Raw genomic sequence first — 26,225 nt, forward strand, 5'->3', positions numbered from 1 at the left:
AAGGTCAAAGGTGAACTCTGACGCATTTATGTACACCACGGACGATTTTGCAGCAGCAGAACAGCTCCTTTCAGTATCTGGTATATTTTTTTGTGAAACGTTTTTTAACAGAAAGGTCCGCGATGGTTTCTCGTTAGTTTACGATCATTCCGTGACTATTATGATCTCAGGCTGATGACTTAACTAGCACGCTAGCTAGCCGGGAACGTTAGCCATGTTAGCTGCATGCTAATTGCCATGGATCCACTGAGCACCGTTGTGGACGAGGTTGCTTTGGAGGGGCTGGATGGGATAACTATTCCCACTCTTTGGATACGATTGGGGACCGTACAGCCCAAGTTCCCCCTGAAACTCGACGAGTTGACCAAGGAGTTTATCTGGAAGTCCCTTGTGAACAACAGAGACTTGAGGTTCTATGAACTTCCGCAGGAAAGACCAGACGTGCAGCTGTTTAACAGGTAGCTTTGTTTGTTTTCTTGCCTGCCTGTTGTAAGTTGCTCAGAATTTTTTTAAACAAGTGTACATATTATGTGGACAACATGCATGCATACATAAACGACAACATTCTATATATGTAAATTTTGCCTCTATAAATTTGCACATGTGCGTTGCGTTACCATCACTTTACTTTAGTACAGGTGGAGTTTTTAGTAATGCTGTTTTCTAGGCAGTTAAAGTCATTTCTCTTGTTTTTTTTAAGTTTCAACCAGGACTTTTGCTTTACTGTTTGTACTTATCTTGTTGAGCCGTATTTGAAAACAAAGCCTTATTTTACTCTGACTGATTTGAAATGTTTCTCTCTCCCCCTACCACAAATAAACGTTGAAATCCTCCTGAGTCATTGTCTGCTCTGTGTTTGCAGGTTTGGGGAAAATGACTCAGACATTAGTCTTGAAACTCAACTGAGTAGTGCTGATGACTACAAAGACATCTATTCTCTTCATGTCATACCTGAAAACAAGGATGGGATCCAGGGTTCATGCAATTTCTTCAAAGAGAGGAAAGATATTACAAAACAAATCCGCTCCGTGTCTCTTACTCCTCTTGTCAGCTTGGAGGAGGCTTCAAAAAAGTTTGTACAAACTGTTTACTTGATCCTATTTAGTATTAATTTTATGCTGTTTTGGGGTGCCATGATTGTGTTTCAACTTTTGCTTATTGCTATTTGTCACTGTTTTGATCACAAATTTTAAATTTCTCCCTGTGAGATTAATTCAATTATTTTTGTGAGTCTAAAATGTTTTGGTGGGGAAAAGCACGTTATGGAGTATTTGAATATTTCAGAGCATCATCTTTGAGAGCATTGCAGGATGAACAATAGTAAAGGAAAACAACAATTAAAGTTTTAAAAACAGCTAAAGTCTTTACTTGTACATATAAGATGTTCTTTGGGCTGTTGAGCAACATTCTAACCTTTTTGAGTTGTGTTTTTTTTGTTTAATTCCATTTCCAATATGTTATTTGATAATGGAAAGCAGTATCACCATTTCTCAACAAGATATACCCCAACATAACCTTCTTTCAGTTAGCAATTATATGTCCTGCCTTTTCTGTTCCTTTGTTGTCTTTTCAAACCTGCTTGCAATCAGATATGGAAGGAAATTGGTGATCGTGGCATCTCAAGCTGTGAGGTTTCGAGCTCTCATCGGTGCAGAAAACGATCCTGATCTAAAGATGTCCAATGATTCCTACTGCGTGCTGGAACGAGTGGGCCGAGCTCGCTGGCAAGGGGAACTGCAAAGCAATCTGCACAATGGCCTTTTCTCGTAAGGGAAACGTTGCTTTCATTTCGAACAAGTGCTGTGTTCCCGATTTCTTCACGCTGTATGTTAAGAGAGTCGCAATGCAACAAGAAGAGCTGTTTTCACAGGTCAGATGCTCGAAAACTGCACTACTTGAGGAAGCCTCTTGTCAAACATGACCTGATCACTCTGCAGCCTTTTAGCCTACGTCTGAAGTCAGGCCAGCAGCAACACACCCTTCTTCTCCTGCTCAAACGCTTTCACCTGAATAGGTGAATATACTTTTGTCTGCACATACATTAGTAATGCATTCCAATGTTGTTGTGGTTCAGATGAGTAAAAACCAATATTACATCAGACAAAGCCCATCAAATGGTATTGGGTGTACATGTCCTAATCTATGCAGAAACTATACAATGTTGCTACACATAAATTATACATTTTCCTGTCCGCTCTTTTTTTACACAAAAAACTCAGAATGAAATAACAATCTCTTTTAATGTCAGCAAAACTGGAATGTTTTTAATGTTATTTCCAGTGACTGTATATGAGAACTGGACTGAGTGAGTGTGACGTCATCCATGGAAAATGACTTGCTTCTGGCTCCAACCAAAGGAAGTCAGTTCAGTTGCCATTTTTTTTGCAAAATGGAATGCGCCATGTTGGAGCCAGACAACGTCAGAAAGCAGTGATTGGTCCGAGTCATGACAACCACTGTCTGTTGGAAGGCCGTTTATAACCTGAAAAATAGGATCAACAAGAACGTGTATTTCTCAATAGTAGGCGATGAGATTTTGGCTTTTTGGAGCCAGTGGGTACTTCCTATTTGAAACGTGATGAGGAAGGGGTCACTCAGTACAGTTCTCATATATTGTCAATGGTTACTTCACTAAAAGTCAACTTTTTCTGAGTGTGAGCAGACTGGACAATGCCATTTGTAATGGATTTGTAATTAAATGCATATTAATGTAAGTGTCTGCACAGCTTTATTGGGATCATGAGAAATAACATTTAAAATTCAAACTGTAATTTACTCTTGCGTGTCTCCATAACTGTCCCATCTACATGGATAAGTGAATTAAGAGTTACACTCTGAGCGCGCTCATCTTTTGTTCTTTCTTCCTTCTTTCCCAGACGGACGAAATATGATAAGATGATGGAGTATGTGTCCGACTTTCTCCAGCAGTTCCCTGGTCAGTTCACCACCGTCGATGCCTTTAAGCAGCATCTTGTAAGTCACGTTCAAATCTATCTTTTGTTAAATGTGGATTCCCTGTGATTAATCTGTTGCATTTTCTGACAGAATCTGAGCGAAACTGTTTTGAGAACCTTGATTAAAAACCTAAGAGCTGCAGGCATGACAGAATTTATCCGCTACCCTTTGGAAGATTTGGATCCCGAGGCTGGGCCCTGCATCAACAAGAATGGTAACTGAAACGTGTGAAGACCAACCAAAAAGCAGCATAATACGATGGCAAATGTAAAGTAAAAGCAAACCTCTACAGGTGTTAACAGCAATGAATCCAATCTATGAATCCGTTTAGTATCAAAGCAATTTCTTGTAATTTTATGACTATGCTAATGTTAGTTTTTAATTTTGATTAATGAAAATTCCAGCTCTGATCAGTTTAATGAGAGCAGTTTTATCATAACATAAAACATTGACCTGATTGAAAGGTGTCAATGATAAGTGTGAACGTATGAAGTGAGTTTGAGTTTGTCCTTTTAGGAAATAAAGTTCTAGTGCGATGCTTGAAATTGGTGAAGCCCTACTCGAAGAAAGATATCCCAGATGTCATTGACGATGACGATGATGAAGACAACATGCCTGGAGGAAGCAAGCTTTCCACTGAAGGTCGAGTGTTGGAGAGAGACATCATATCGCAGGCCTACCACCTCGGTGCGTTTGATCCCTTCTTTCTGTCCTTCAGAGATCATTCTAAGTCTTAAGCTGATAAAAAAAGCTGTCGATTTTTTTTTTAAACTAAAGCTCTAAATATTTGCTGCACATACACACCGACGGCATGGCCTGCACAGTGGTGTAGGGATTGGTTCAGACCTGTGTTTGACCCTTTCTTTGTGGAGTTTACATGTTCTCCTCGTGCTTGTGTGGCTTCTCTCTGTGCACTTCAGCTTTCTCCCACAGTCCAAACAGATGCTGAATAGATTGATTGGTGTCTCTAAATTGTCCCTACGTGTGAATGTGAGTGTGTGGCCCTGCAACAGACTGGGAACTTGTCCAGGCTGTAACCCCCCCCCCATAGAAGCTTGGTTGGCTCCAGCAACCCTGTGACCCCAAAAAGCATTCAGCGGGTGTAGAAGATAGATAGATGGATGGATGGATGTTATAAAGTACTGACAGGTTCTTTACAGTTTAAAAATTAGCTTTTCTAAAAGAAAATGTAAAATAAAATAAATGCTTTTTTTTCTCATAGTGAAAAAAAGTTTATACATTATTAAAAGAACGTTTTAGTTCAAAGTCTAACAGCCTCAGTTTATGATCACAGTTTAAACTGCTTGTTTAAATCGGAATAAACAAACCGGGACAGCATCATTAAAGCTTTATTAAGGATCTTCACTGAGTGTGTGTTGGAAAGATAGAAACTAAGCCAAATACAAATGAAACGATCTTTTTTTTTTTTAAGAAAATACCCCTTTCACCCATTAACATTTATCTATATTCAGTATTTTTTTAACCAGTTTTTGTTAAGTGTCAACAATTTCTGTTAAAAATTGCCAATATTCATTTTTCTTGATCCAGTTTTGTCCTGCGGTACAAAGGGGATCCCACAGAGGGACATCACATCAAAAATGAACATTGGAAATCTGGAGTCTCGAATGATCATTCGAAAGCTGGAAAGGGATGGGTTGATCAAGGTAAGCCTTTCATTTTCCATTTTTCTTTCTTTAACAAAAATCCTGAAAATGCCTGTCTTCATCATTAAGGCTCATTAGAATTTTAAGGTGGAAAGTGGAGCTTAACTGGAAGTAAGAAGGATTAATACTTTTACATGTAAATCGTTCTCTCCCAAAATAAAATATAGTCTATAATCAAATCTGAAAAGGAACTCACCTATATAGACCAAAAAAAGCTCCAATTTTTTTTTTATGTGTTGTGTTTTTAATGTAATTTTGCTTGTTATTTTTAGGGGTTTATGGTGGATGAAGGTCGACAAAGGACCACAAAATATCTAAGCCACAAGTTGGTATCTCAAAATCATTGCAGTCTCATTCCTTCAGCTGCTCATGATACCAGTTTCTGTGGAATTGAATATTGGGACTGAGCCTTTCTTTTTTTTTTCTGGCAGGTGCGTGGGTGTCAGCGACCAACTCCTGTTGTTTGCTCAAGAACGTGAACGAAATAAGCTGCTCTACTCTGCAGCAAATAAAAGCCACGATGCCCCCCCAGCCAAGAAAAGTAAGAAAAAAGGCCAAAACAAAGAGCAGGAAGGTCAGGGTGGAAGAGGTGATGCTGAGACTGCGAGAGTAGACCAAAATAGCGGAGAAGCATCTGGAGAGTCAAAAGAGGAAGATATGACAGAGCAGATGCAGCCTGAGCCTCCCATCATGCAACCTGCACCAGATGACGGTGAGTATGGCCAATATTTGCATACGTCCACAAAAAGTGGTGGTCCAGTTTTAGGATCTTTGTGGATTCCTGTTTCTTCTTAGGTGCCATACCTTCTATCAATGGATCCATGACCAGTGTCACACTTGACCCTGTGACCCCTTCTAAACCTGGTGATTTTACAGTTTTGACACTTCTTGAAACCCGTCACCATCGTTTGTCTCACATTTGATCGGGATGATTTTTTTTTTCCAATGGTTTATTTCAAGCAATCAAATAAGAATAGTACACAAAACATTACAATCATCAGATATACATTCATACAATGACGTATCAAACTTAAGATAATTAAACATAAAAAAAAATATTGCTTGAAGGGGGGCAGAAGGAAGCAAACTCATATAATCTCACCCCCGTTTCTACCGTAACCATTTTATTACATGATTTATCATTATTTGGTTCTTTACTTTTATCGGGCCAAAAGTTCAAACCTAAAACTTTCAGATTCTAATCCAAAAATACAGTTGAAATTGAAATAATATTTAAAACTGAAAAAAAGTTTTGAAACAAAAATGTTGAAATTTGAATCTTAAAAACCGAAAATAATTGTAAAAATTCTAATATAAAATCAAAAAATAATTGATTTGTGTTAAAATTGCAGCAAGTTTCAGAAACTTTAATTTTTTGATTAGCACCAATATTTCAGCTTGAATTTTTCAATTTATTTTATTCGGGTCTCAAATCTTTATGACCCTGAGTTGGCTCCATAATTTATGTAAGGGTTAATAGCCGACAAAGTGTGCATTATCAGAAGTAACACACATCCTGGAAGGCTGAACTGCCCCCCCTAGCTTGCTTCCGTGAAGTGCGGAAGCCACCCTTTTCACAGAAAACGGAGTTTTAATTAGGTGGTGTGGCGCTTTGTCACGTTACTGTGCACTCAAGGTCTGCCCCTCAGCTAGTGCAGACCTTGAGTGCAGCGGCAATGGAAATCAATAAATACGCTGATCGTGTCAGGATGTGTTCAATAAAGCATCAGTTCAGAGAGATGGTTCACGTCTTACCGCTTGTTTTTGTCCAGATGATGAAGCAAAAGTTTGTTTTAAAGAAGCCAGCTCAGTGATTATAGAACATTTAAGCTATGTGACCGGAACTACTTTTCTAGGTGTGCATTATCACAGTGGTAATCACTTTTTAATGCACACCCAGCAGCCAATCAGAATCGAGAATTCACCCAGACCATGGTATAAAACATTTATATTATATTTGGAAGATTTGTTGTTGTGCATCTCCTGCATTAATGCCAGGTGTACTCAAATACACTGACCTCAAGAAACGTGAAAAGCTGCTCGCGCATATTCTTTGTCTAACTTCTAAATAAACTCAGGCTCTGCTGGAATAAAATGCATCCACCAAGATTTTAGTTTCAAAATAAAAGCACACAAATTAGTTACAAATTAGTTACAAAAATCTTTCTGGATAGTCGTCTACCCTTTCCTCTGATGTCACCATTCCTGCAGTTTCATATCCAATTTTAGGTTGATTTCTTGTATAATTGCATTTTTTTTTCTTCTAGAAGGGCCATCTGCAGTTATAAAGGAGCAGGAGTTCATTACTCACAGCGACGCTGGTTCTTGTGAGGCGCAGACTAAAGCTGAAGCTAAAGCTGTGAGCAAAAACACTGCTGTTTTGTTGATATTGATTCCCACTATGGGGTCAGTCATAAAGTAAACAGAGGTGGTCTGTTTGTTTGTTTATTTATTTATTTTTTGGTTTATGTCTTACTGTCGCTATTTCTTCATTAGAAGACACACGAGACGTACCGGGGATTGAGAAGGAAAAACTTGATTGTGGAGGCTGTCCAGAACTTTAAAGTTATAGAGGGTTTTATCCAGTCAGTGTTTTTTTTTTATGTTATATCTGTTAAGACATTATACAGCTCCTTTAAGACCTGAGAGAAAACATGAAATCACCTTTATTTGTTTGTAGACTCCAGAAGATGATCAGTGATGAAGAAAAGAAGGATGGGATCAGTTCAAAGTGTTGCAAAAAGACCATTTTACGCCTCGTACAGAGTATGTCAAGAAAGGGCTTGCTAAAGATTTACACTACCACCGTTATACAGGACGGCATCACCAAGAAGGTAATGTCCTTCATATTTCAATTAAAGTAAAAGGAAAGGTGGGACTTCTATGTTGAAACTGTTTTTGTGAATCATACCTGAAAAAGTCTGATGTTTTCCGTTGTGATACTCTTGGTCGTTTTTATGTTATAGTAAAATAAACCTTCCACGTCTCAATCCAAATGGTATCTTCTAAGATCAATTTGATTATCGATCACATTTTGAAATGATTTTTTAAAGGTATTAGTCGATTCAATTCTTCCTCAGACAGTTCGATCCGAGGAATAAAAATCAATTCATTGATTAATTGTTACAACCTTATGCTCTTATTTACTTTCAGGTTGACATTATTGTCCATCCATCCATTCAGTCCAACGACGAGAGGATAAGCCAACTCATTGATCAGGTCCGATTCAAAATCTCCAGCTCCTCCTCTGTTGTACGGTGAGGACAAGCAAAATTCAGCCGTGTAAACTCTTTGAACATTTAGATTTTTTTAAAGTCTCACTCCAGTCATGTTTTGGTCGATTTTAAACGTTTTACCAAAGTTTTTTTTTTTCTTAATTATAATTGTGTTTTTAGCCAAAATCAATGAACCTGTGTCATTTTCTAGAACATACTTTCTGCAGAGCCCCCTTCATTTTTATTCTTTTATTCTTGGCTAAAATGTTGTACCCTTGATAATAACCATCTGCTTCGGGGGTTTCGGTGTCCGTATTGTGAGGTGATTTGTTATTTGTGACACATTGTGGAAAAATAAACTAGACTAGACTAGAGGAAAAAAAAAAAAGAACGGCAGTAGTTCATTAGAAACCTAACTCTGAGTTGTGGGTGGGACTGTTGGTGTGGATCAAGCCCGACCCCTTCCCATCCTGCTGTTGAGAGCTTTCTCTTTTCATGCTCTCTCAATAGCTTACAGCCCCTCACACCCTCAACTAGGCCTGCACAATATACCGAAAATTTATCGTTATCGCAAAATCAAACTGTGCAATATGCATACCGCCAAAGATGTCAAAAATCGCAATAAATGGTTACCTTAAATGTGCTAAAACAAACTCATGGCAGCTTGAAATATTGAACAAATGAAATAAATCCCTTTATGCATTTAACCAATCGGAAGGACCCGTTTACGTTGTTGATCAATCAGATGAGCCCTTTTATGTTTGATGTTTGCCTCCTATGTCGACAAGGGTCATTAGGAGTATAATTTTTAAACTGTTGCAGTGAAATGGAAATTATGTTTTTGGTTGTTTTGCTGTTTGTTTATATACCGCAAATTATATCGTTATCGCTATATTAATCATCAATATTGCATATCGCGAGTTTTCCTCATATCGTGCAGCCCTACCCTCAACCTAAAGTTAGCAGTGCAACAAAAATGGCGAGCAATGTTTGAGCCATCCAGCCGTACAGTTTAGGGCTAGATGCCAGCTTAGACGAGAAAAATGTAGACGTACATGGATCTAGTCATCTACAAGTGGGTAGATCGTAATGAAATGGTTCAGCAATTCACAGCAGTTTGAAACAAAAATACCCAGAAATGCAATTTTGATCTTAATTTTTTGTATATGTGTCCTTCATTATTATAAAAATCCCACAAGGACATGTTCAAAACACATATTTTATTGGAATGGGTCTTTAACCCTTCAATTTGTTTGTGTATTATTAGTTAAATAGCCAAGAGGCTTTGATGGTGAAGGTTTCACAAGTGAAAATCAAATCCAGAACCCAGATCAACCCAATGAGTACAGTAAGGAGGGAAAAATCCAATCTACCGTATTTTCCCGGACTATAAGTCGCTCTGGAGTATAAGTCGCACCAGCCCAAAAATGCATTATAAAGTATAAAAAACACAGATAAGTCGCACTGGACTATAAGTCGCATTTTGACGGGAAATTTATTTGACAAAATCTGAGACCAAGAACTAATAAAACTAATAACTTGCACAACCTCATATGACACAATCATAGCAGACTGTTTATCTCATAATTTCACAGTAATTCTTTCTCATACTTATTTATTTATTCCTTTCATGAAGCATCATTGGCCAACTAATACTCTGTTTTCATCCTGTATTTGTAGAAACAGTTGTCATTTTTATTGCATTTCTGAATCTATGAAATCATTGGAAAATAGAATATTATGTTGTTAGCCTTCAAGATCTTACTGTAAAAAAGGTTTGCTGATTCTCTGAGTCACTTAACATACTCTTAACACTTAACATACCTCATACATCAAATTGACCCAGGAACATCATCTCTGTTCCTCACAAATGAACATAACAGGAGGGTTAACAATGTATTTATTTCAATTTATTTCTAATATAAGTCGCTGCAGAGTATAAGTCGCACCCCTTGCCAAACTATGAAAAAAGGGCGACTTATAGTCCGGAAAATACGGTAAATGTAACGAGAGAGAAAAATAGCCATCACAGACTTAGCTTGACTTAGTTAACAGGCTAAATGTTTGAATAAAGTACATGGACACACTGCAAATGTGACTTTTTTGTGCTATTGTTTAACTTTCCATTTCTCTGTTCTTCTTCAGTAAACATGAAGCTTCAGAGAACAGCAAAAAACAAGCCACGTCCAAGGATTTATTCGAAGGACAGAAGGACAAGGGTGTCAAAAACCGGAAGAGTGATGAAGGAGAGACGCCATTCAAGCCCACAAAAGGTTTGAAAATATCTTCATTCTATAAAATAAAAAAGTTTTTGTATCAACAGTTTTTACCCTGACGTTTGTAGAGTTTTATACCCAGAGGAAGTTGTACTACAGGAAATTTTGAGTCAGGGGAAATTGATTTTCTTGGATTTGGTCAAACTCAGATGTGCTTTGATTGAGTCGTTCAGGCAGTGTCAAAATAAAAGTGTCAGCCTAAAACGTCGCTTCAGCATAGTTTTGTTTCAAAGCTACAGTTATTTGGTTTTTTGAAAAAAATTCAAATGACTGGGGAATTTGCATCAATTTGGATTAGGTCAGTTTAATAAATACATATTTTAAGTTAGACTGAAATGACACCATCTCATTAGTTCCCATATTAGTTTATTTCATTTGAGAGGTATTTTTTAATGCTTTCAATATTCTCATTTGTATGCTGAAGGTACAATAGCTGTTTTGATTAAAATGAAAAATGGTTCAAATGTTCCTCCTCATTGTAATAATTTCTAATCAGGAATTTTCTAGGTGGCCTAAAGACTCTGTGCACATCCTGGAGTCAAATATATATACTTTTTAAATTTGTAATCTAGAAAAACTATTTAAAATGTTAAAAAACAATTAGAATTTGGAGAATGAAAGTAGGTCTTAAATATCTGTCTGGTGATCTGTCACTTTACCATGTTTTTCTAGTGTCTGGATTGGGTAAAACCTTTGGCTACCAACCCAAGATGTGTCGGCTGCGGGTTCTTCATACCTTCATCTGGCACGTAATCTATGGGCACCCACTGCTGAACGACCCCCCTGATGCAGAATGCACCGCAGAGGCAACCGAGCTGAATAAATCCAGCCTCCACGGATCAAACCCAGAGCCCCAAAACAAACCCACTCAGGGAGAAACCTCCGGTGTAGCAGACCTTGATAAGACCTTAGGTGATGAAGAAGAACTACCAAACGACCAAGCAAACCCTGGTCCCTCAGAGTCCAACATGAAAGGTGTGGGAACTGTGTGCTTGCACTGCATGGCCATAGTTTTTGCAGAATTGTTTTGGTGTCGACCCATGAACCGGCACCACACACCACTCAAAGCATTTGCCGACTGCTTCTTGTGTTTGATAGTGTACGTTGATGAAGAGTCGTGGAAAAGGTTCGTTCCTCCTGCCCGTCTTCAAAAGGGTTTTAGCAGAGGCTGGGTGATGGTTGGTGACCTGCTCCTCTGCATACCACTCTCAGTCTTCACTCAGATTATAAATATAAATTACAAGGTGAGCTCAGCAATTACTGAATGTAATTCTTTTTCAACTGAAAATATTAATAAGATTGTAAATGTATTGGGGGGGGGGTTTAAGTCATGTTATGGCAGTTTCTTCATTTAACCCTTGTGCTATCTTAGATGAGCCCACCCTTACATTGACGTGTCCTCCCTACCATGACAAAGGTGGTAAGATTTCATGGAATCCATGGACACCAGTGAAGATCACAAATCATTGAAGAAAAAAGGTTCAGAGCACTGTCTAGTGGGTCTAGATGACCCAACTCCCAATGTTAAAGTGCCCAGGATAGCACAAGGGTTACAAAGACAAACATTTCTTCAGGTAAAAAATAGTTAGGGAAACAGGCGCCTCATTTAGATTTGTCTTTTTCAAATGATCATTTGGGAAATAAATCTCAGGCGCTTCCCTCTGGAAAGAGGTGAGATCTTTTCATCTGCAGCTTCACTGCAGCTGCAGTCTTACTTGTAAAGTTCCTCTTGTTGCACATTTTACTTTTGTTCCAGAGTTGTTCAAGTGTATTTCTTCTTTGATGTTTGTGCATCCATTTTTTTCTACCAAGCTTCAGCTGGCTAACATTCATTACACCTCTGACAACCTTTTCAGTTTCGTTTCCTGTTATTGAAACAACACTGAGCGTGGCGCCCTGTTACTTTTGTTCCAGGTGGACGGACTGGAAGAATATCTGAGCGATCCTGTGAAGCAGCATCATCTTGTCAGATGGCTGCCTGGTACAATGAAAAGACAGCTTCTTTATAAGCGGTAATATACGTCGTATTATCCCCTATAACACACAAATACTGCATTCTAAAGCATTTTTAACTATATTAAATATATAAAAAACAAATGTTAAAAACACATATGAATTAAGAAAATAATATTAAACAGAATAACACACTGTAGACATTTATGTACATTTTTTTTAATTTTTATCTTGTCATACACAAGACCCATTATTTCATGTGTGGAAACATAAATCACCTTATTCCTATAGTTTTAAAAATATAGGAATATAGTAAAAAAAAGTTTTAACTCCTTCCCTAACTTGTTAAACAACTTAGCTGTTTTTTTTATTTCATTTGGTAAATCTGCCCTCTCTTCTGTTGAGCAATAATTTTATTCTACCCAGCAACAAATTCTTCCGAACTTTTTGAATAAAACCAGCAGGTGTAGTCCACTGAATTAATATTTTTAAGGAATAAAAATGAATGAATGATGAGCTGGTTTGATCTTGGTGTCCTAGTTTAATAATTATTGCAACATTATCTTGTCAAATGGCTGCCTGGTAGAAGGTAGCAGTGTTTTTTTTTATTTTATTTTATTTTTTAGAAGTTTGTATTGATTGAAGTGAACATTTTTAAGACCATAACCTAAGTACGGCAAAATTAATGGGCACATACATATAAATGTTGTGTTTTCTAATTCAAAACCTGTCTCACCTTCACCATCAAAGATGATTTTGTTTTGTATACATTTAATGTGAGATTCCCAGCAAATCCTATTAATGACTTTGAAGCTTAATAATGTCATTTCATAAGCTCTCTCCATATTAATAACAATGATGAAACTGAGAATTTGCTTCTTTGTAGGAGATATATCTCCTTGTTAACTGAGAACCTGCAAAAATTGATTTACATGGGTCTGCTGCAGTTTGGGATTGCAGAGAAGTTTATGGAGCGAGACCAGGTACTGATCCACCACATTCCAATGAGCCGTTCTAAAAAATAAAACGTAAAAATCGTAAAAATGTTTAGCATTTCAGTATTGTTCCTCTGGGTTACCCAAATCTAAATACATTGAAACGAGTTTTTTTTAGAAAAACTCATATTAGGCCTTTTTTTTTTGAAAGAAAAGTTTTATTGTAAAAAAAACAACATTTAGATTACAGACATAAAAAGTCTGTAAAATAAATCTTGTTTCTTTTTAAACATGCGTGGGATTAAATACCTCAAATGTTTTTCTTCTGTAATAATTATTTTCCAAAATTACACGTAAATTTGTTAAATGTGACCATTTTCTCCATCGTTTTAACTTTGCTGTTTCAGACTATTACTTCAGTTGTTTTTGCTTAGTTTTTAATTATTATGGCTGGGAAATCATTTTATTTGTATTCAGAAATGTTAAAAATTAATATCAAATGTTTGTTACTTTTAATAAAAAAGTGTATAGTAAAGTTGAATTTTTCCCACAGACTTTTAAAAACACTGACATGATAGAAGGAAAAGTTTGTATTTTCAAATTAAAAATGAGGGAATATTTTGAGTTATTTTTAGTAAGCCTATCTTTTCTTCCTCATCTTGTCTAAGCTAGTTTTATTTTTATCAAGTGTGACCTGCCAAATGTCCTTTCTTTATTCTAGATGTTTGTGTATCTGAAACGCAATGCTACCATTGTTGACACCACCCACGCAGAACCTCACTACTGGCTGGTCAAAGAGCCGCCGGACAAACCCTTTGAGAGGCGCCGCTACACTTTCAGCACCGCTGACGATGTGGGCAGCTTTTGGTTTGACCTGATGTGTATTTGCCTCGATACGCCTTTAGGTAAAAACCTGAACAACCATACAGGCCTCTGTGTGTGCACTTGTGCGTTTGACACTTCCCATTACATTTCTTTCTCTTTTTTATTAAGGTGTCATTCGTAACAAAAGAAATCCAACGAAAGAGGAAGCCGCTTTGCATGAGCCCCACATTGTTCAAGACCGCAAGGTGTTTCTCAAATTTGCACATCTGCTGCGGTAGGTGGAGTTCTACTAGAAAAATGCTTCCACCTTCAAATTATCTACTATTGATTAAAGTTTATTGGTTCAGTTTAAAGAGTCACTCTGATTCAAATGTTTTTGCTGATTTGAACATGTTCTTGTGTCATTTTTCTGATGACGGAGGACAAAAAAAAAGCTCAAAATTGCTTTATGAGTGTTTCTTCACCTCAGTGTTGTAATTCAGGGTCAGAAGAAAAAAGGTATTATGAAAAAATAAACATAAAATCTTATTTGTGGTGTAGAAAATACATAGGGCGGTACACAAGCATCCTTCTCCAAGCTCGAGGAGGGGAAAAGGGGTGAGGTCGCTTTACGCCAACAACTCAGAGGAGAATTATGATCAACTACTGTCACTCTCTAGAAACTGTCCTAGAAACACTACAGGTTTTTTGATTTGGGCTAAAAACAGCATAAATATAGTTAAAGAGCCTATATCCTGCTTTTCTCAAACCTTTCAGTGTGAGCTATATCCATTTAAATAATAATATTTTTTTTTGGCACACTAAAGAACGATTTTCTTATAAAATATTAGTTATTTTAGCTTCTCATTTTACTTCTCGGAAAGTAAGATGACTCTTATCTTATGGCAACTTTAACTATTTAATGAATTGAATAAATCCCTTTATGCATTTGACCAATCGGATGGAGCTTTAATGTTAGATGTTGCCCTCCTAATTAGACGACGGTCATTTGGAGAATAATTTAAGGTATTTTGACTCCTATTTAAATTAAACTTAAATGGAAATGGTTTTTTGTTGTTTTTGCCATTTGTTAATTTATTGCAAGTTACATCATCATCGCAATATTGATCACTAATGTCATATGTCGCGAGTTTTCCTCAGATCGTGCAGCCCTAATATGTAGACTTATTTGCATTTATACATGCAGTACACACACACACACACACGTGGAACATTGGATCCTTTAAGTGTAATGATCATCAAAGAAAGTTTAATTGCTCGAAATAGACAGGAAAAAGAAAACTAATACCTGCACCCCTGTTATTATTTACCTTTTTAATTTTTTTTTTATATAGTTGCCGCAAACTGCTTCTCAACATCCATTTAAAGTTATAAATACTTTATCTGTCCAAGTGTGGATTATTTATCAAATAACAATGAGGTTTAAATGTATCGCGTGGTTTCCTCTGAATTTGGGCTTTCCTGATGGCTGCAACACTGTTGTGATTTTTGCTTTTTTTTTTTTTTTTCCTCCAGAGTTCAACTGACAAAGCCACAAATTTCATCTGCTTTAAGTTTGACTTTACTCCTCCGTGTTCCTGAAATGAGTTTGGGTTTTATGAAGTCACTGTTTTCTTGCCGTCTGTGTTGCCAGTGGCAGTTTTGAAGTGTGTGACGATGGTTCCATACCAGGCGATGGCAGAGGAGCTGGAGGCCTGGACTCTGAATTCTTCAGTCATTTGAAGCGAAACTGGTACTGGACAAATCATCTGCTTGAACTTAAAAAGGTACTGATTCAAACTGCTCATTCACACGCTGACGTGTGGAAAGTTCTCGACTGATGAGGCTGTGGACTGAACCTTGTGTACAGAGGCTTTGTGGTGCAGAGGACCCACAGATCAAGATGAGGCTGAAGAACCTTGTGAGTAAACCTCTCAGAGCTGCTCTACAAGCTGGTAAGTCACATAGAGCAAAATAGAACTTTATTTTGTTTTAATATTTGATCCTGACAATAACGATCTAGCTGACGTAGTTTTATCACTCTATAAGATTTGTAGCTTGATTCTTACCACAAGTCTCTGTTTTACCAGAAGGAACAGTTTCACCTCAGTGTTTGACCATGAAGCGGTCACTGGCAACAGAAAACTTCAAAGTAAGACTTCTTATTACTTACTTTTGTCATTGTTCCTGATTCGTTGCTGCTTTATGCAACAGAAACAACTGTCCAGCAATCTTTCAAATGTTAGGACTTATTAAAGATTTGAAGACATGTCAAAATTGGTCAACATATTTATATTGACAACACAAAGTGCTTAATATGCCTCAAGTGCAATAAAACACAAAGACACTTGAAAGAGAATCATTAAGAATTAACTGTAACGAGGTGAAGAAACACTAAAAGCTTTTTGTTTTCAACAATATGTGTTTCTCCTGTAATTTGTCTAAATGTGAAGACTCTGGGAATGTAAAGGATACACATATGTATCAAAAATGGATGTAGCACTCACAGTGACGGCAGTGCCAGTTCAAACCCACAGATACAAGCAAGATTATGCGGGTAAAAATGGAATAAAATCCATTTGGAAGTAAGTCATCGGTTTCTGGCCAAACGTTTCTGTTTCTCTTGCTGTTGTGCTCTTCAACGTCAAATCACAAGCTAGCTTCCAACAAGTTGGATCGATTACTATTGGCAGATGGTGAACCACAGTCAGGGATGTGTGTTTTGCTCACTAAACAAACCTTTGTTTTTACAATACAATAATAATGAACTAGTGTGACACACCTTTCTAGCCACAAAGAACAAAACTGTCTAAAAGACTCAAAATGCCTAATGAATAATACATATCTAGATTGTATCTATCTAGGTAAAACGATGTGACTGTATCGTATTTTTTATGTATTAATTTGTTAGCCATGAATGATGTTACAGGGAAAGATGCACAGCCATTGAAGGCTCACTTTTATTTCATCAGTTTTTTAAACCAGATTCTCAGCACTGATAATAGTTTTGCTTTTGCCACACCTTTAGGAAAAAACGAATTCTATCATTTTCATCGATTTTTACTTCAGAATTGATGGCCACAACACTTAATATTCACGATTTAAAAAAATAAAATCTCAAAAAATAATTTTTGTATATCTACCAACTTAATACACTTATACTACAAGTATGAGGAGCACAGTGGACTGTGCAGCTGACCCTGGTGCAGTGTGGTGTGGCTTAGACCAGTCACACACACACACTGAAGGAGGAGGGTTTGGGGAAGAGAAGGAGGGAGGTAAGAATGTGTGCCCTGTCTAGGCTACCCCACCTTGGTGGGACACAGCCTGGGGATATAGATAGATTAGATAGATGAAGAGACTTTCAAGCTTTTGCAGCATTAGAGTTGGAAATGTTTAACTATGTCTGAATAAACTGGTATCTGTGCTCAGAAGACAGTTATGTTTTTTAGTCAGTCTTCTTTGGTTTCCCAGAGTGGTCAATTCCATGTATACAATATATCCTGTTGGGTTTTACTCTCAGGTGGGGGTTGAACCAGCTTCCAGAAACCAGAAGGTGATCGGAGGAAAAGGACAGAAAAGGAAGAGGTTAAAAAAGGAAGTTGTCAAAGTGGCGCCTAAGAAGAGAAAACGTAAGCTTTAACTAGTTCTTTAGACAGATTGTACTTGTCTGATAAAGTCTGAAAATCTGACGTTTGAGCGATTTATGTTCTAGAGGCCAAGAAACGCTCCAATGCTCACGATGAAACCGACCACAAGGCTTTGAAGATGATGACCAAACAAAGAGTGTACTGGTCTGCTAAGGAGGATGCACTGATTATGCTCTGCTCCGTGGCCTCCCGCCTTCTGAACAACAAGGTACAAACACCAATAACTCGCACAAAAACAAAATGTGAAGGAAGAGACAGAAAAGGCCAATTCTATTTGTAAAAATTCCCGACATTTCCTGCATTTTGGACTGTTGGATCGAAAAATGCATCCAAAAGGTTTTCCCTTTTTACTGCATTGTCTAGTTGTGACGTTGTTAATGCTGACCATCAAAAGGTGTTGTTTTGTACCACTTCTTAATGTAAATTCACATAATTTCTTCACTGTATTTTTGCTAATGTTTTCCATTAGTTTTTCTTTTTAAACCGCCAAAATCCTTTTTTCCGTCTTGCAGTTGAAAAGGCCGTTTGTGCCCTACTGTGTGGTGAGAGACATGCTGCACGCAGCGTTTAAGATCTCAGAGGACAAAACCTCCATCGCTGTTGGCCGTCGCTCAAAATACATTCTGAAAAATCCTCAGACGCTTCTAAACTACAGGTGGGAGCAGATGAGGAAAGCCTGAACGTCTTGACTGGTTTTCGTCTGCACAATTGACTCATGAAGGTGTTGGTTGCAGGATCTGTCTGGCTGAGGTTCAGCAGGATAAAACTTTGATGAAACACTTGGAAGAGAAGAAACCTGCCGACCCCAACAAAGCAGAGGTGTGTGGACGCTGATGCAGTTCCTCCCTTCTGCTTCTGACTTGAGAAATAAATAAATTCCTCTTTTTTGTGCTTCCAGGATTGTGCCAAAGTGTTTTCAGAATACGTCAAGCTCCTCAGGGAGAAGTTCAGCTCTGTCATGAACACTGACGGTGTTACCATTCCCGACTCCAAGCAGGAACTTTTCTCTCGGTATGAAAAGATGACGAGATCCAGAGATTGGAAACAAGGATCTATGCTAAATGCAACTCTGTTTTCCAGGTTTAAGGTCTCTGCAATAGACAGTGGAACACGCATGCCGCTCCAAGACACCCTCACCTGGTAAGCTTTTTTGGTTCTGACTAGTTGAGGAAAAGTTCAGTTTACAGAGGTGTGGCACAAACCTCTAATCTACCGTAATTTCCGGACTACAAGCCGCTACTTTTTTCCTGCGCTTACAGCCCTGCGGCTTTTTAAGTGACGCGGCTAATTTATGGATTTAATTAGCGGCCGCCATGTACGTATTTTCGAACTCAGTGAATAGTTTGAATTCTCTATCTAACACCAAGCTCAAGGCATTTTTATTCAACACACCTCTTAGCAGCCAAACAGCATGGAGTTGACTTCAGGTCTTAGACACTTCAGTCATGGTTCAACAAAACGAAACACGCATGCCCGGCCGCATCCCAGAATCCTTTGGGGCCATTACACCCAACGTGCACGTGATCGCCGCTACATTATGATGAAGCTTTCAAGTTAAAAGCAATCGTTAAAAGCAGCGTAAAAAAGTCCACCGTCACCAACGGGTTTGGAAAAGCCGGTTTGCTGCGTGACGGAGAGAACAGCGCATGGAGTGAATTTACACTCAGTTTACGGTTTCTAAGGAAACCGTAAAAGCGGAATTTTGCTTTGAAAAACTCACAGCCTGCGTGTAATCTGGAGACATCTTCTCCTGCTGATTGAGCTGCGGGGCCGATGGCAGTCTGATGGCTCCCACACGTAACAACGCACCCGCCCCTCATACACAAAACGTACAGTATTCAGTCCGATTGCTTTGCACAGAAACGATTTGCTCCATCCACCGGCGCAACGGGGACGAAGTGCTCCTCCTTGAAGCCGCCCTGGCCAGAGGTGTCGGAGTAGATAGGAAGGGGAGACAAGGAGCGCGCGGGGCGGGAGCGGAGCGCAGAGGCGTCGGCGGAGTGCAGAGGCTTCTGAATTCTGACGCACGCGCCGCACTGAGGCGCGCGTATCGCGCTGAGGCGCGCGCTTTTCAGTCGCCGCTGCTTTATTTTACCGTTGTGTTTTCTAACCAGTCCTGTTACTCCCATAACGCTGCTGCGACACAAGCGGAAGGAGAGCTTTTCCCGTTCACCCCTCCATGCACTGCTGCTACTTGCTCATTCTTAAACACGTACAACAGAATGGCGAGCCGGGCGTTGGCCCCGCCTTTAGCCCCTAAGACTCATGGGAGATGTGGAATCGCGGATGTAAATTTCCTCATTATAACTGAGGGATGTAATGTTGATTATATGGTTACTGTTTGTAATTTTATGTTAGATACCTAGATTGTCAATAAGTAAAAAAAAAAATGAAATAAAAACACCATAACTGAGGGACTTGTGAACAGAATAGAGGTCCATGCTGTTTGACAGATGTCGATACACTCAAATACGTGACCCAGAGGCATAATTGGCACCACCCACAATGTGCTAATGTATTGCATTCACTCTGGGATGCTGGGCGTGATCTGCCAGGATGACAATATCGGCTATCACATGTGCGGCTTGTACTCTGACGCGGCTTGTATATGTATATAAGCAGTCAAACACGTGAATATGGGTGGGTGCGGCTTGTAATCGGGTGCGCTTTGTAGTCCGGAATTTACGGTAAATATCCCAGTCTGTGCTTGAATGGGCTGACAACTTATTTATAAAACCCTTTAAAGTCCACTTTCTTAGAAAAACAATTCCTATATTGACATGACCTGATAATTGAAATTCTTCATTTGGCTGTTTATCCTGTAGTTTTTGTCACTGAGATACAAAATGATTTCTTCTCTTTAAGAAATGTTTGACAATGGGTTGATTGGGGGTTCAAATCCCTGCCGAACCGTCAGTCGATCTGGTTTTCGGCAGGACACTGTTGAGAAAGGCAGGCTGCCCGACAGAATAAAAAACACAATAAATTTAAAATGTAAAAAAGCTGTTGTCAATAGATAGATGGAGATTAGATTGAGGCAACAGATTAAGACAGTTGAACCATCTATTTTTAAAAAAATACTCAAATTCCCCCAAAGTAACTTTCACAGCTGCCTTTGCCTCAGAATGTTGTTCCTGAAAGACGGTCTCAAAAGGCTGTTCTGTCCAAACTTTCCTCTCATGTGTATTGTCCTCTAGAGGGCGCTCTTACCTGCCAAAAGGACACTAGTGTGATTCTCCTGCTTCCTGTTGGTTTGTTTCTCCTACAGCCAAATGGACATTCATACCATAGTTCTGCATAACTTGATCCAGAGCACCCTGGCTATGACCAGCGCCCAAATGAAGTCTTCCAGATCTTTTCAGGTACCGTCTACCGTTCTAAAATCTTTAAAGCTCAAGAGAAACACAAACGGTTTACAGCTGGAGTTAGTATTTCTTTTGTTTGTAGAATTTTAAAGTTGTACCCCAAAATTCAATTATTTTGTTTGACTCTCAAGCATAAAAAATGTTCATCTGAATTGTTTTGTAGACGTTTCACATGTACAACAAATACGACCAGGAGCTGCTGTGTCGAGTGTTCCTCCAGTGCAGGAAAAGACGTCTGATCAACCGCCGCCGCCTTCAAAAGACATCCGTGAAGAAAAGCCGAGGCATGCCTATTCTGCCCATGTCCTACCAGCTGTCCCAGTCCTTCTACAGGTACGCCACTAGACGCCACGGGATACTGAAACTCGGTGCCAAAGTTTGTAAAGCTGCTAATGGATATGGAGCTAGTTAGTGGTACAGAAGAAAAACATGGATTTTAGTGCTCCGTTTTAGACATGTCAATCACTTGCATTCTATTTAGCTTTGCTGTACAATTGTGGCCAATCATTGAACCTTTCCAGCTATTGTGGGGGGGTTCAGGTAAGAAAGGATGAAGCCACGAGGGTCAGTGGAGCTTTAGTCAAACTGCCGAAAGCAACGCGAGCAGGAGTTCGGCTGGACTTCACAGCAAAATAATCAAATTCACCGACCTGATGGATAAAACGGACATAGAAGAATAGAATAGAATAGAATGCCTTCATTGTCACTATACACATGTACAATTCGCATCACACGCGCATACAGTGAAATGAGAGCCGCTCACTGGTCAGTGCAAACATGCATGAGAAAAAATAATGTACATGTACAATACTCCGCAAAAAAATCGAGATCGTGGCAAAAAGTGGTGAAATACGGGTTTGATTCAGTGTGTGTAAAAACAGATATGCAGTGCTGCAGTGCAGACTGTCAGAAAGAATGAAATAAAGCATTTTGAAACATTCAGGCGCTCTCCTTTGTAATCCGTTAACCCCAACACTGGATTGCCAAAACATAGAAATCCCCACTAAGCGAATTGTCTTGGGTGCTTCAAACTCATTTTAAATTCATTTTATTGGAAAAAAAACTATCATAAAATAAACTAACGCACGAGAAATAACAATGATGTTTTTTAAAAGGTTATGTATTCATCCTTTACGGACAAAACACACTCACTTTTGTGTGTCTCAAACTGTGATGCCTCGAACAATCTTTGAGTTGTAGTCATAGTATTTATTAACTTCATCTTTGCAAATTTGAAGAACGTCTTAGCTGCAGCTTATTTTCTTGCATCTTCTCAGGTGGTTTTCATGGCGCTTTCCTCAATCACTGTGCACCGAATCCTTCTGCTTCTTGAGGAGTCTTCTTACCTACAAAACTGGAGATGAGAGGCCTGCCACGACCTTCTACCATGAAACAGAGAGTAGGTCTCGGAGTGGGGAGGAAACGTCAGAAAGAAAGGCGGAATCAGCAAAAAAAAGTCTGGACGACAAAAAGGTTCAACATCCAGCGGCTACGAATGCTGAATCCTTCAAGGAAGGAGAAGACGATCAAAGAAGAGTAGAGGAAAAGGAGGAACTGAAGGTGGCAGGTGTGAACGAGGAAAAAACAGAGGAAACGCGCATGTCAGAATCTCCAGAAAGCCAAGCTGGTGCGCTGACAACTGGATCGGATGATGCTCCATTGAGTGGCGAGCGCGGAGACGGTCCGCCTGAATCGCCAGTCGTTCAAGCTCCTCATCCTCCCTCAGATGCGTCAGACATGCTGCAGTTCTCGCTCAGCTCTCCAGGGGGAGCCTGTGTGGCTTCGCTCAGCCTGATGACTCTGGGGCTCCTGAGTGTGCACGTGTCCATTCCTAAGCCCATCGTGGTGGTTGACAGCACCCTGGTGGACAACGATTTTGTAAAGAGGTGCGATGGCTTTAAACCTGTACAGTGTGTTGTTTTTGACACAAACTTTTGTGAATATGCAACACAATTGACAAAAAACCTGAACATTTTCATCAGAATCACACTAATAGCAAACATGACGAACGAAACATGATGAAATATATATAGACCAAGATTTTTTTTTCTTTTCAGTATGGCTGCATTGGAAGAAGAAGATGATGATGAAGATGAAGATGGGGACAATGAAGGGAGAAAAAAGCTCCAAGTTACAGCACACCAGGCGTCACACACCAACTACCTGATGATGCAGGGCTACTACTCACCTGGTATCGGTACGGAATCATTCAAAGTGTGCGCTAAGGTCCACGGATTGTTTTTATTTTATTTTTAGCTTTCAGTTTGCCTTAACTTTAGAGAGTTTTATCTTCATCCCCTGCAAAACGTCTGCAGGTGGTTTAAATCATTGACCCTCAAAATTAAAATGGGATGTAGGTTTTCCCTTAACTATCAAAATGGAAGTATAAAATGTCTTTAAGAAAAAAAAGAACTATATGTTCTGAAGTTCTGCAAATCTAAATTTGCAGTTTTAAGTCATGCAGTAAGTCTAATGTAAAAATGCTGGTGCTTTTGTCTGCTACATACGTCCTCTGTTGCATTAAGATATAGACAATTTTGACTATTTTCCTGCCTTTCTGGTTATAGATGTACATCTTTAAAGGTTTTAACCAACAACATTTCAATCACTCTTTTATTTTTGGGGACAGTTTTTACCTGTTCATAATGAATTGATGATTTAAGATCATTTGCTCACATTCATAAAGCATTGCTGTTTTGTTTTTCCAGTTAAAATGCGTAACCTAAGCACCAATGATAACATCGTGGTCGAGTCGTGTACTCTAAGGTTACAGCTGCGCAGCACTCCATCTCATCGTCTGTTCACAGAGGAGAGTAAGTTTTAACCCACTCCTGATCCAATCAGAACATTAGATCTGCACAAAATCAGCCTTTTGCGTTTCTTCTCCTCGTCTTAGATTCTCCTTCCCTGGACCTCACTAAATGCGGGCCTTCCCTGCTGCCTCGCATCCTCACCAGACACGTCCGCTCCCCTTGCTGTCGTATACTGAGCGCAGAGGAGTGCAACGGCGTGCTGATCCAGGAAAAAGGATACACACAGCAGGACATTGAAGCGTGCGCCCGACTCAGGATAAGCTTGGACGAAGCTGGGGAAAAGGGATTGGATGAACGTGAGATCTACAGGGTTTTCATGGACCTGCTGGAGCCACAGTCGGGACGCTCCACAACCCTGCAGCTTTATCTGAAGGTAAACTCTTTAGAGCAGTGGTCCCCAACCTTTTTAACGTTACGGACCGGTATGACGTCACACAAAACTGTAACGGACCGGTCTTTCAAATGTGGGCGGATGATTGTTGTCGCAAAACTACGATGAAGGAGGAACAGACATGATGATACGAATCCTAAGCTTTTATTTTGACACGCATAACTTTGTACATCACACAGGTGTCATCATCCTCTCCCCTTTCCACACTCATGGTGCAAAAAAGAAGTAATGTCTATTAAATGTAGCTTTCTTTTTTTGGAAGGCGAAGGCTCCTCTTCTGTCTCCTGGCTGGGCGTTTAGGTTTCATAATACATGCCTTTGTTTGTCTTATACACTTCTACTTGAAAAAGTGTACTCTTATCTGCTAACAAAATAAGAGCACATTTCTATGTCTTGGCTTTTATTTTGTAGTAGTCCTCAAAGATTTCAGACCATTACAGATTGACAGAAAAAATCATAACCTTTCTGTCTGCACTGAATTATTTTTCCCCTCAGAAATCTAAATAATTAAATATTTAAACTCTTGTGACATTAAAAACAGACCGTTTTTTATGATTTTTTTTTTTTTTTTTTTTAGTAAATTCATTTTCTTGAAGCATCAGATGTGCTAAAGTGTAAAAAAATCTGAATGCTGAAAAAAATCGGATATTTTTATGTGGGGTACGGTTCAAAAAATGCCACAAGGCGAAATTCATAAATCAAGGTCATGAATGGATTTTTCCATTTCCTGTCTCCTGTTCTTGTTGTTTTTTAAGGCGAGAACTTTTCTTTTGGTAATTTTTGATGTACAAACCCCAAATGTCAAAGCTGAAGCTCCACTTTTGTCCACTGTAAACTGCTAGTTTTTGGTAAACTTTTTTATTACTAAACAAAACAAATTTTGCAGAAAAAAAGAAAAAATGAAATCAATTTCTTGAAATGATGTCAAGTGAAGAACATGTACATCAGAACGGTGATCAGCTCCGTATTTCAGTTTTGACGTCCAGCTTCAATCTCTGTGTCCTTCAGGATTTACAGGAAGGAGGCCAGCTGGTCAGAGTTGGAGGTCTGGGTGTGAGGTGGGTGCTGATGCAGCACGCTGAACCGTGGCTGCTCACTGTGAACTCCCAGCATCCCCCTGTGCCCCACTCACCCTCAGAGAAGCCCCCCTTTATGAAGGGCCAGCACAACATCCCCTTCCTTCGTAAAAGAAGCAGCAGAGAACAGCATCGGGAAGGACCACCATCAAAAAGACCTGCTGTGCACCAAGAAAACGGAGCAGACGCGGTGAACGTGGACGCAGGAGAGAAACCCAATGAAGAGGAGAAACTGGAAGAACAGCTGGAGAAGTCTGAGGGAGCTGAAGAGCAGGAAGTAGCCCAGGCTCAGCTTATGGATGAACAGGAAGAGGTTGGGAAGGAGGTGCTGGAAACCAGGAAGCAGGTGGATCAGTTGAGTGAGTCAAACACCAGAAAGGACAGGAGGGAAAAACTTGAAGAGGAATGTTCTCCACAAGATAAGGAAGAGTAAGAATTTGCTTTTATGACACTTAGAAAATGATGTAGCCTTTTTATTCATCCTGCTTACTCCTCGCAGGGAGAGCCTGAGCTTCATCAGCCGGCCATGGCGCCTAATTGACGGCAGCGTGAACCGAGCCGTGTGTAAGGGCATGTTGGAAGGTCTCCTGTACCACATCATGTCTCAGCCAGGACTCACGCAGCAGGCTCTGCTGGAGCATTACAGGACTGTGCTGCAGCCAGTCGCAGTGTTGGACCTTGTGCAGGTACTTCACTCTTTCAGATTTCTGAAAGCTTCGAGCTTTATTATCAAGCTGGGTGGGGTTGCATATACGTTTGGGCATCCCCCAATCATTCTACTAAAGCAGGGGTCGGGAACCTTTTTGGCCAAGAGAGCCATAAACGCCACATATTTTTGAATGTCATTTCCAAAGAGCCATACAATTATGTAGTGTCCCTTTCCCACACTGAGGCACGGAGACTTAACCTCTTTTAGGGTTTTTTATTCTGGTTAATGCAGACCCCTAACAAACGCCGTACAATTAATTCAGCAACTCCTTATTCTCTCCCGCCAAGATGAGAGCGCTTCTCCCAACTTTATATTCCCCCCTCCCGCTCCAGCCCTCCCATTTCCCTTATTCGGCCCATAGGTGAACCCCATTGGTCCAAACTACCTAACAAGCTGAGCGACAGAACTGAGAGCCAATC

At 39.5% G+C, this 26,225-nt stretch overlaps 1 protein-coding gene across 3 annotated transcripts in view; it reads left to right on the top strand.

Moving 5' to 3' along the window:
• The window catches only part of gtf3c1 (general transcription factor IIIC subunit 1), a 45,845-nt gene continuing 19,620 nt past the window's right edge, over positions 1 to 26,225 (top strand). The window contains exons 1-39 of one of the 3 annotated variants that reach the window (XM_004066086.4): positions 1 to 458; positions 863 to 1,072; positions 1,590 to 1,766; positions 1,871 to 2,014; positions 2,877 to 2,973; positions 3,046 to 3,169; positions 3,472 to 3,642; positions 4,504 to 4,619; positions 4,892 to 4,944; positions 5,051 to 5,331; positions 5,415 to 5,483; positions 6,887 to 6,978; positions 7,116 to 7,204; positions 7,300 to 7,453; positions 7,773 to 7,876; positions 9,980 to 10,107; positions 10,783 to 11,085; positions 11,209 to 11,354; positions 12,025 to 12,122; positions 12,950 to 13,046; positions 13,720 to 13,903; positions 13,992 to 14,097; positions 15,457 to 15,589; positions 15,673 to 15,757; positions 15,893 to 15,954; positions 17,326 to 17,434; positions 17,518 to 17,660; positions 17,965 to 18,107; positions 18,187 to 18,271; positions 18,351 to 18,463; positions 18,533 to 18,592; positions 20,721 to 20,814; positions 20,981 to 21,150; positions 22,095 to 22,703; positions 22,875 to 23,014; positions 23,526 to 23,630; positions 23,714 to 24,003; positions 25,030 to 25,526; positions 25,597 to 25,783. In XM_004066086.4, coding sequence (XP_004066134.2) covers positions 226 to 458; positions 863 to 1,072; positions 1,590 to 1,766; positions 1,871 to 2,014; positions 2,877 to 2,973; positions 3,046 to 3,169; positions 3,472 to 3,642; positions 4,504 to 4,619; positions 4,892 to 4,944; positions 5,051 to 5,331; positions 5,415 to 5,483; positions 6,887 to 6,978; positions 7,116 to 7,204; positions 7,300 to 7,453; positions 7,773 to 7,876; positions 9,980 to 10,107; positions 10,783 to 11,085; positions 11,209 to 11,354; positions 12,025 to 12,122; positions 12,950 to 13,046; positions 13,720 to 13,903; positions 13,992 to 14,097; positions 15,457 to 15,589; positions 15,673 to 15,757; positions 15,893 to 15,954; positions 17,326 to 17,434; positions 17,518 to 17,660; positions 17,965 to 18,107; positions 18,187 to 18,271; positions 18,351 to 18,463; positions 18,533 to 18,592; positions 20,721 to 20,814; positions 20,981 to 21,150; positions 22,095 to 22,703; positions 22,875 to 23,014; positions 23,526 to 23,630; positions 23,714 to 24,003; positions 25,030 to 25,526; positions 25,597 to 25,783 — 6,201 coding nt within the window. In that variant the 5' untranslated portion in view covers positions 1 to 225. The remainder of the gene's footprint in view (positions 459 to 862; positions 1,073 to 1,589; positions 1,767 to 1,870; positions 2,015 to 2,876; positions 2,974 to 3,045; positions 3,170 to 3,471; positions 3,643 to 4,503; positions 4,620 to 4,891; positions 4,945 to 5,050; positions 5,332 to 5,414; positions 5,484 to 6,886; positions 6,979 to 7,115; positions 7,205 to 7,299; positions 7,454 to 7,772; positions 7,877 to 9,979; positions 10,108 to 10,782; positions 11,086 to 11,208; positions 11,355 to 12,024; positions 12,123 to 12,949; positions 13,047 to 13,719; positions 13,904 to 13,991; positions 14,098 to 15,456; positions 15,590 to 15,672; positions 15,758 to 15,892; positions 15,955 to 17,325; positions 17,435 to 17,517; positions 17,661 to 17,964; positions 18,108 to 18,186; positions 18,272 to 18,350; positions 18,464 to 18,532; positions 18,593 to 20,720; positions 20,815 to 20,980; positions 21,151 to 22,094; positions 22,704 to 22,874; positions 23,015 to 23,525; positions 23,631 to 23,713; positions 24,004 to 25,029; positions 25,527 to 25,596; positions 25,784 to 26,225) is intronic. The other 2 variants (XM_011477938.3, XM_023958627.1) reach the window with 2 other exon arrangements.

The sequence above is a fragment of the Oryzias latipes genome, chromosome 1 (genome assembly GCF_002234675.1).
Source record: "Oryzias latipes chromosome 1, ASM223467v1".
Lineage (NCBI taxonomy): Eukaryota > Metazoa > Chordata > Actinopteri > Beloniformes > Adrianichthyidae > Oryzias > Oryzias latipes.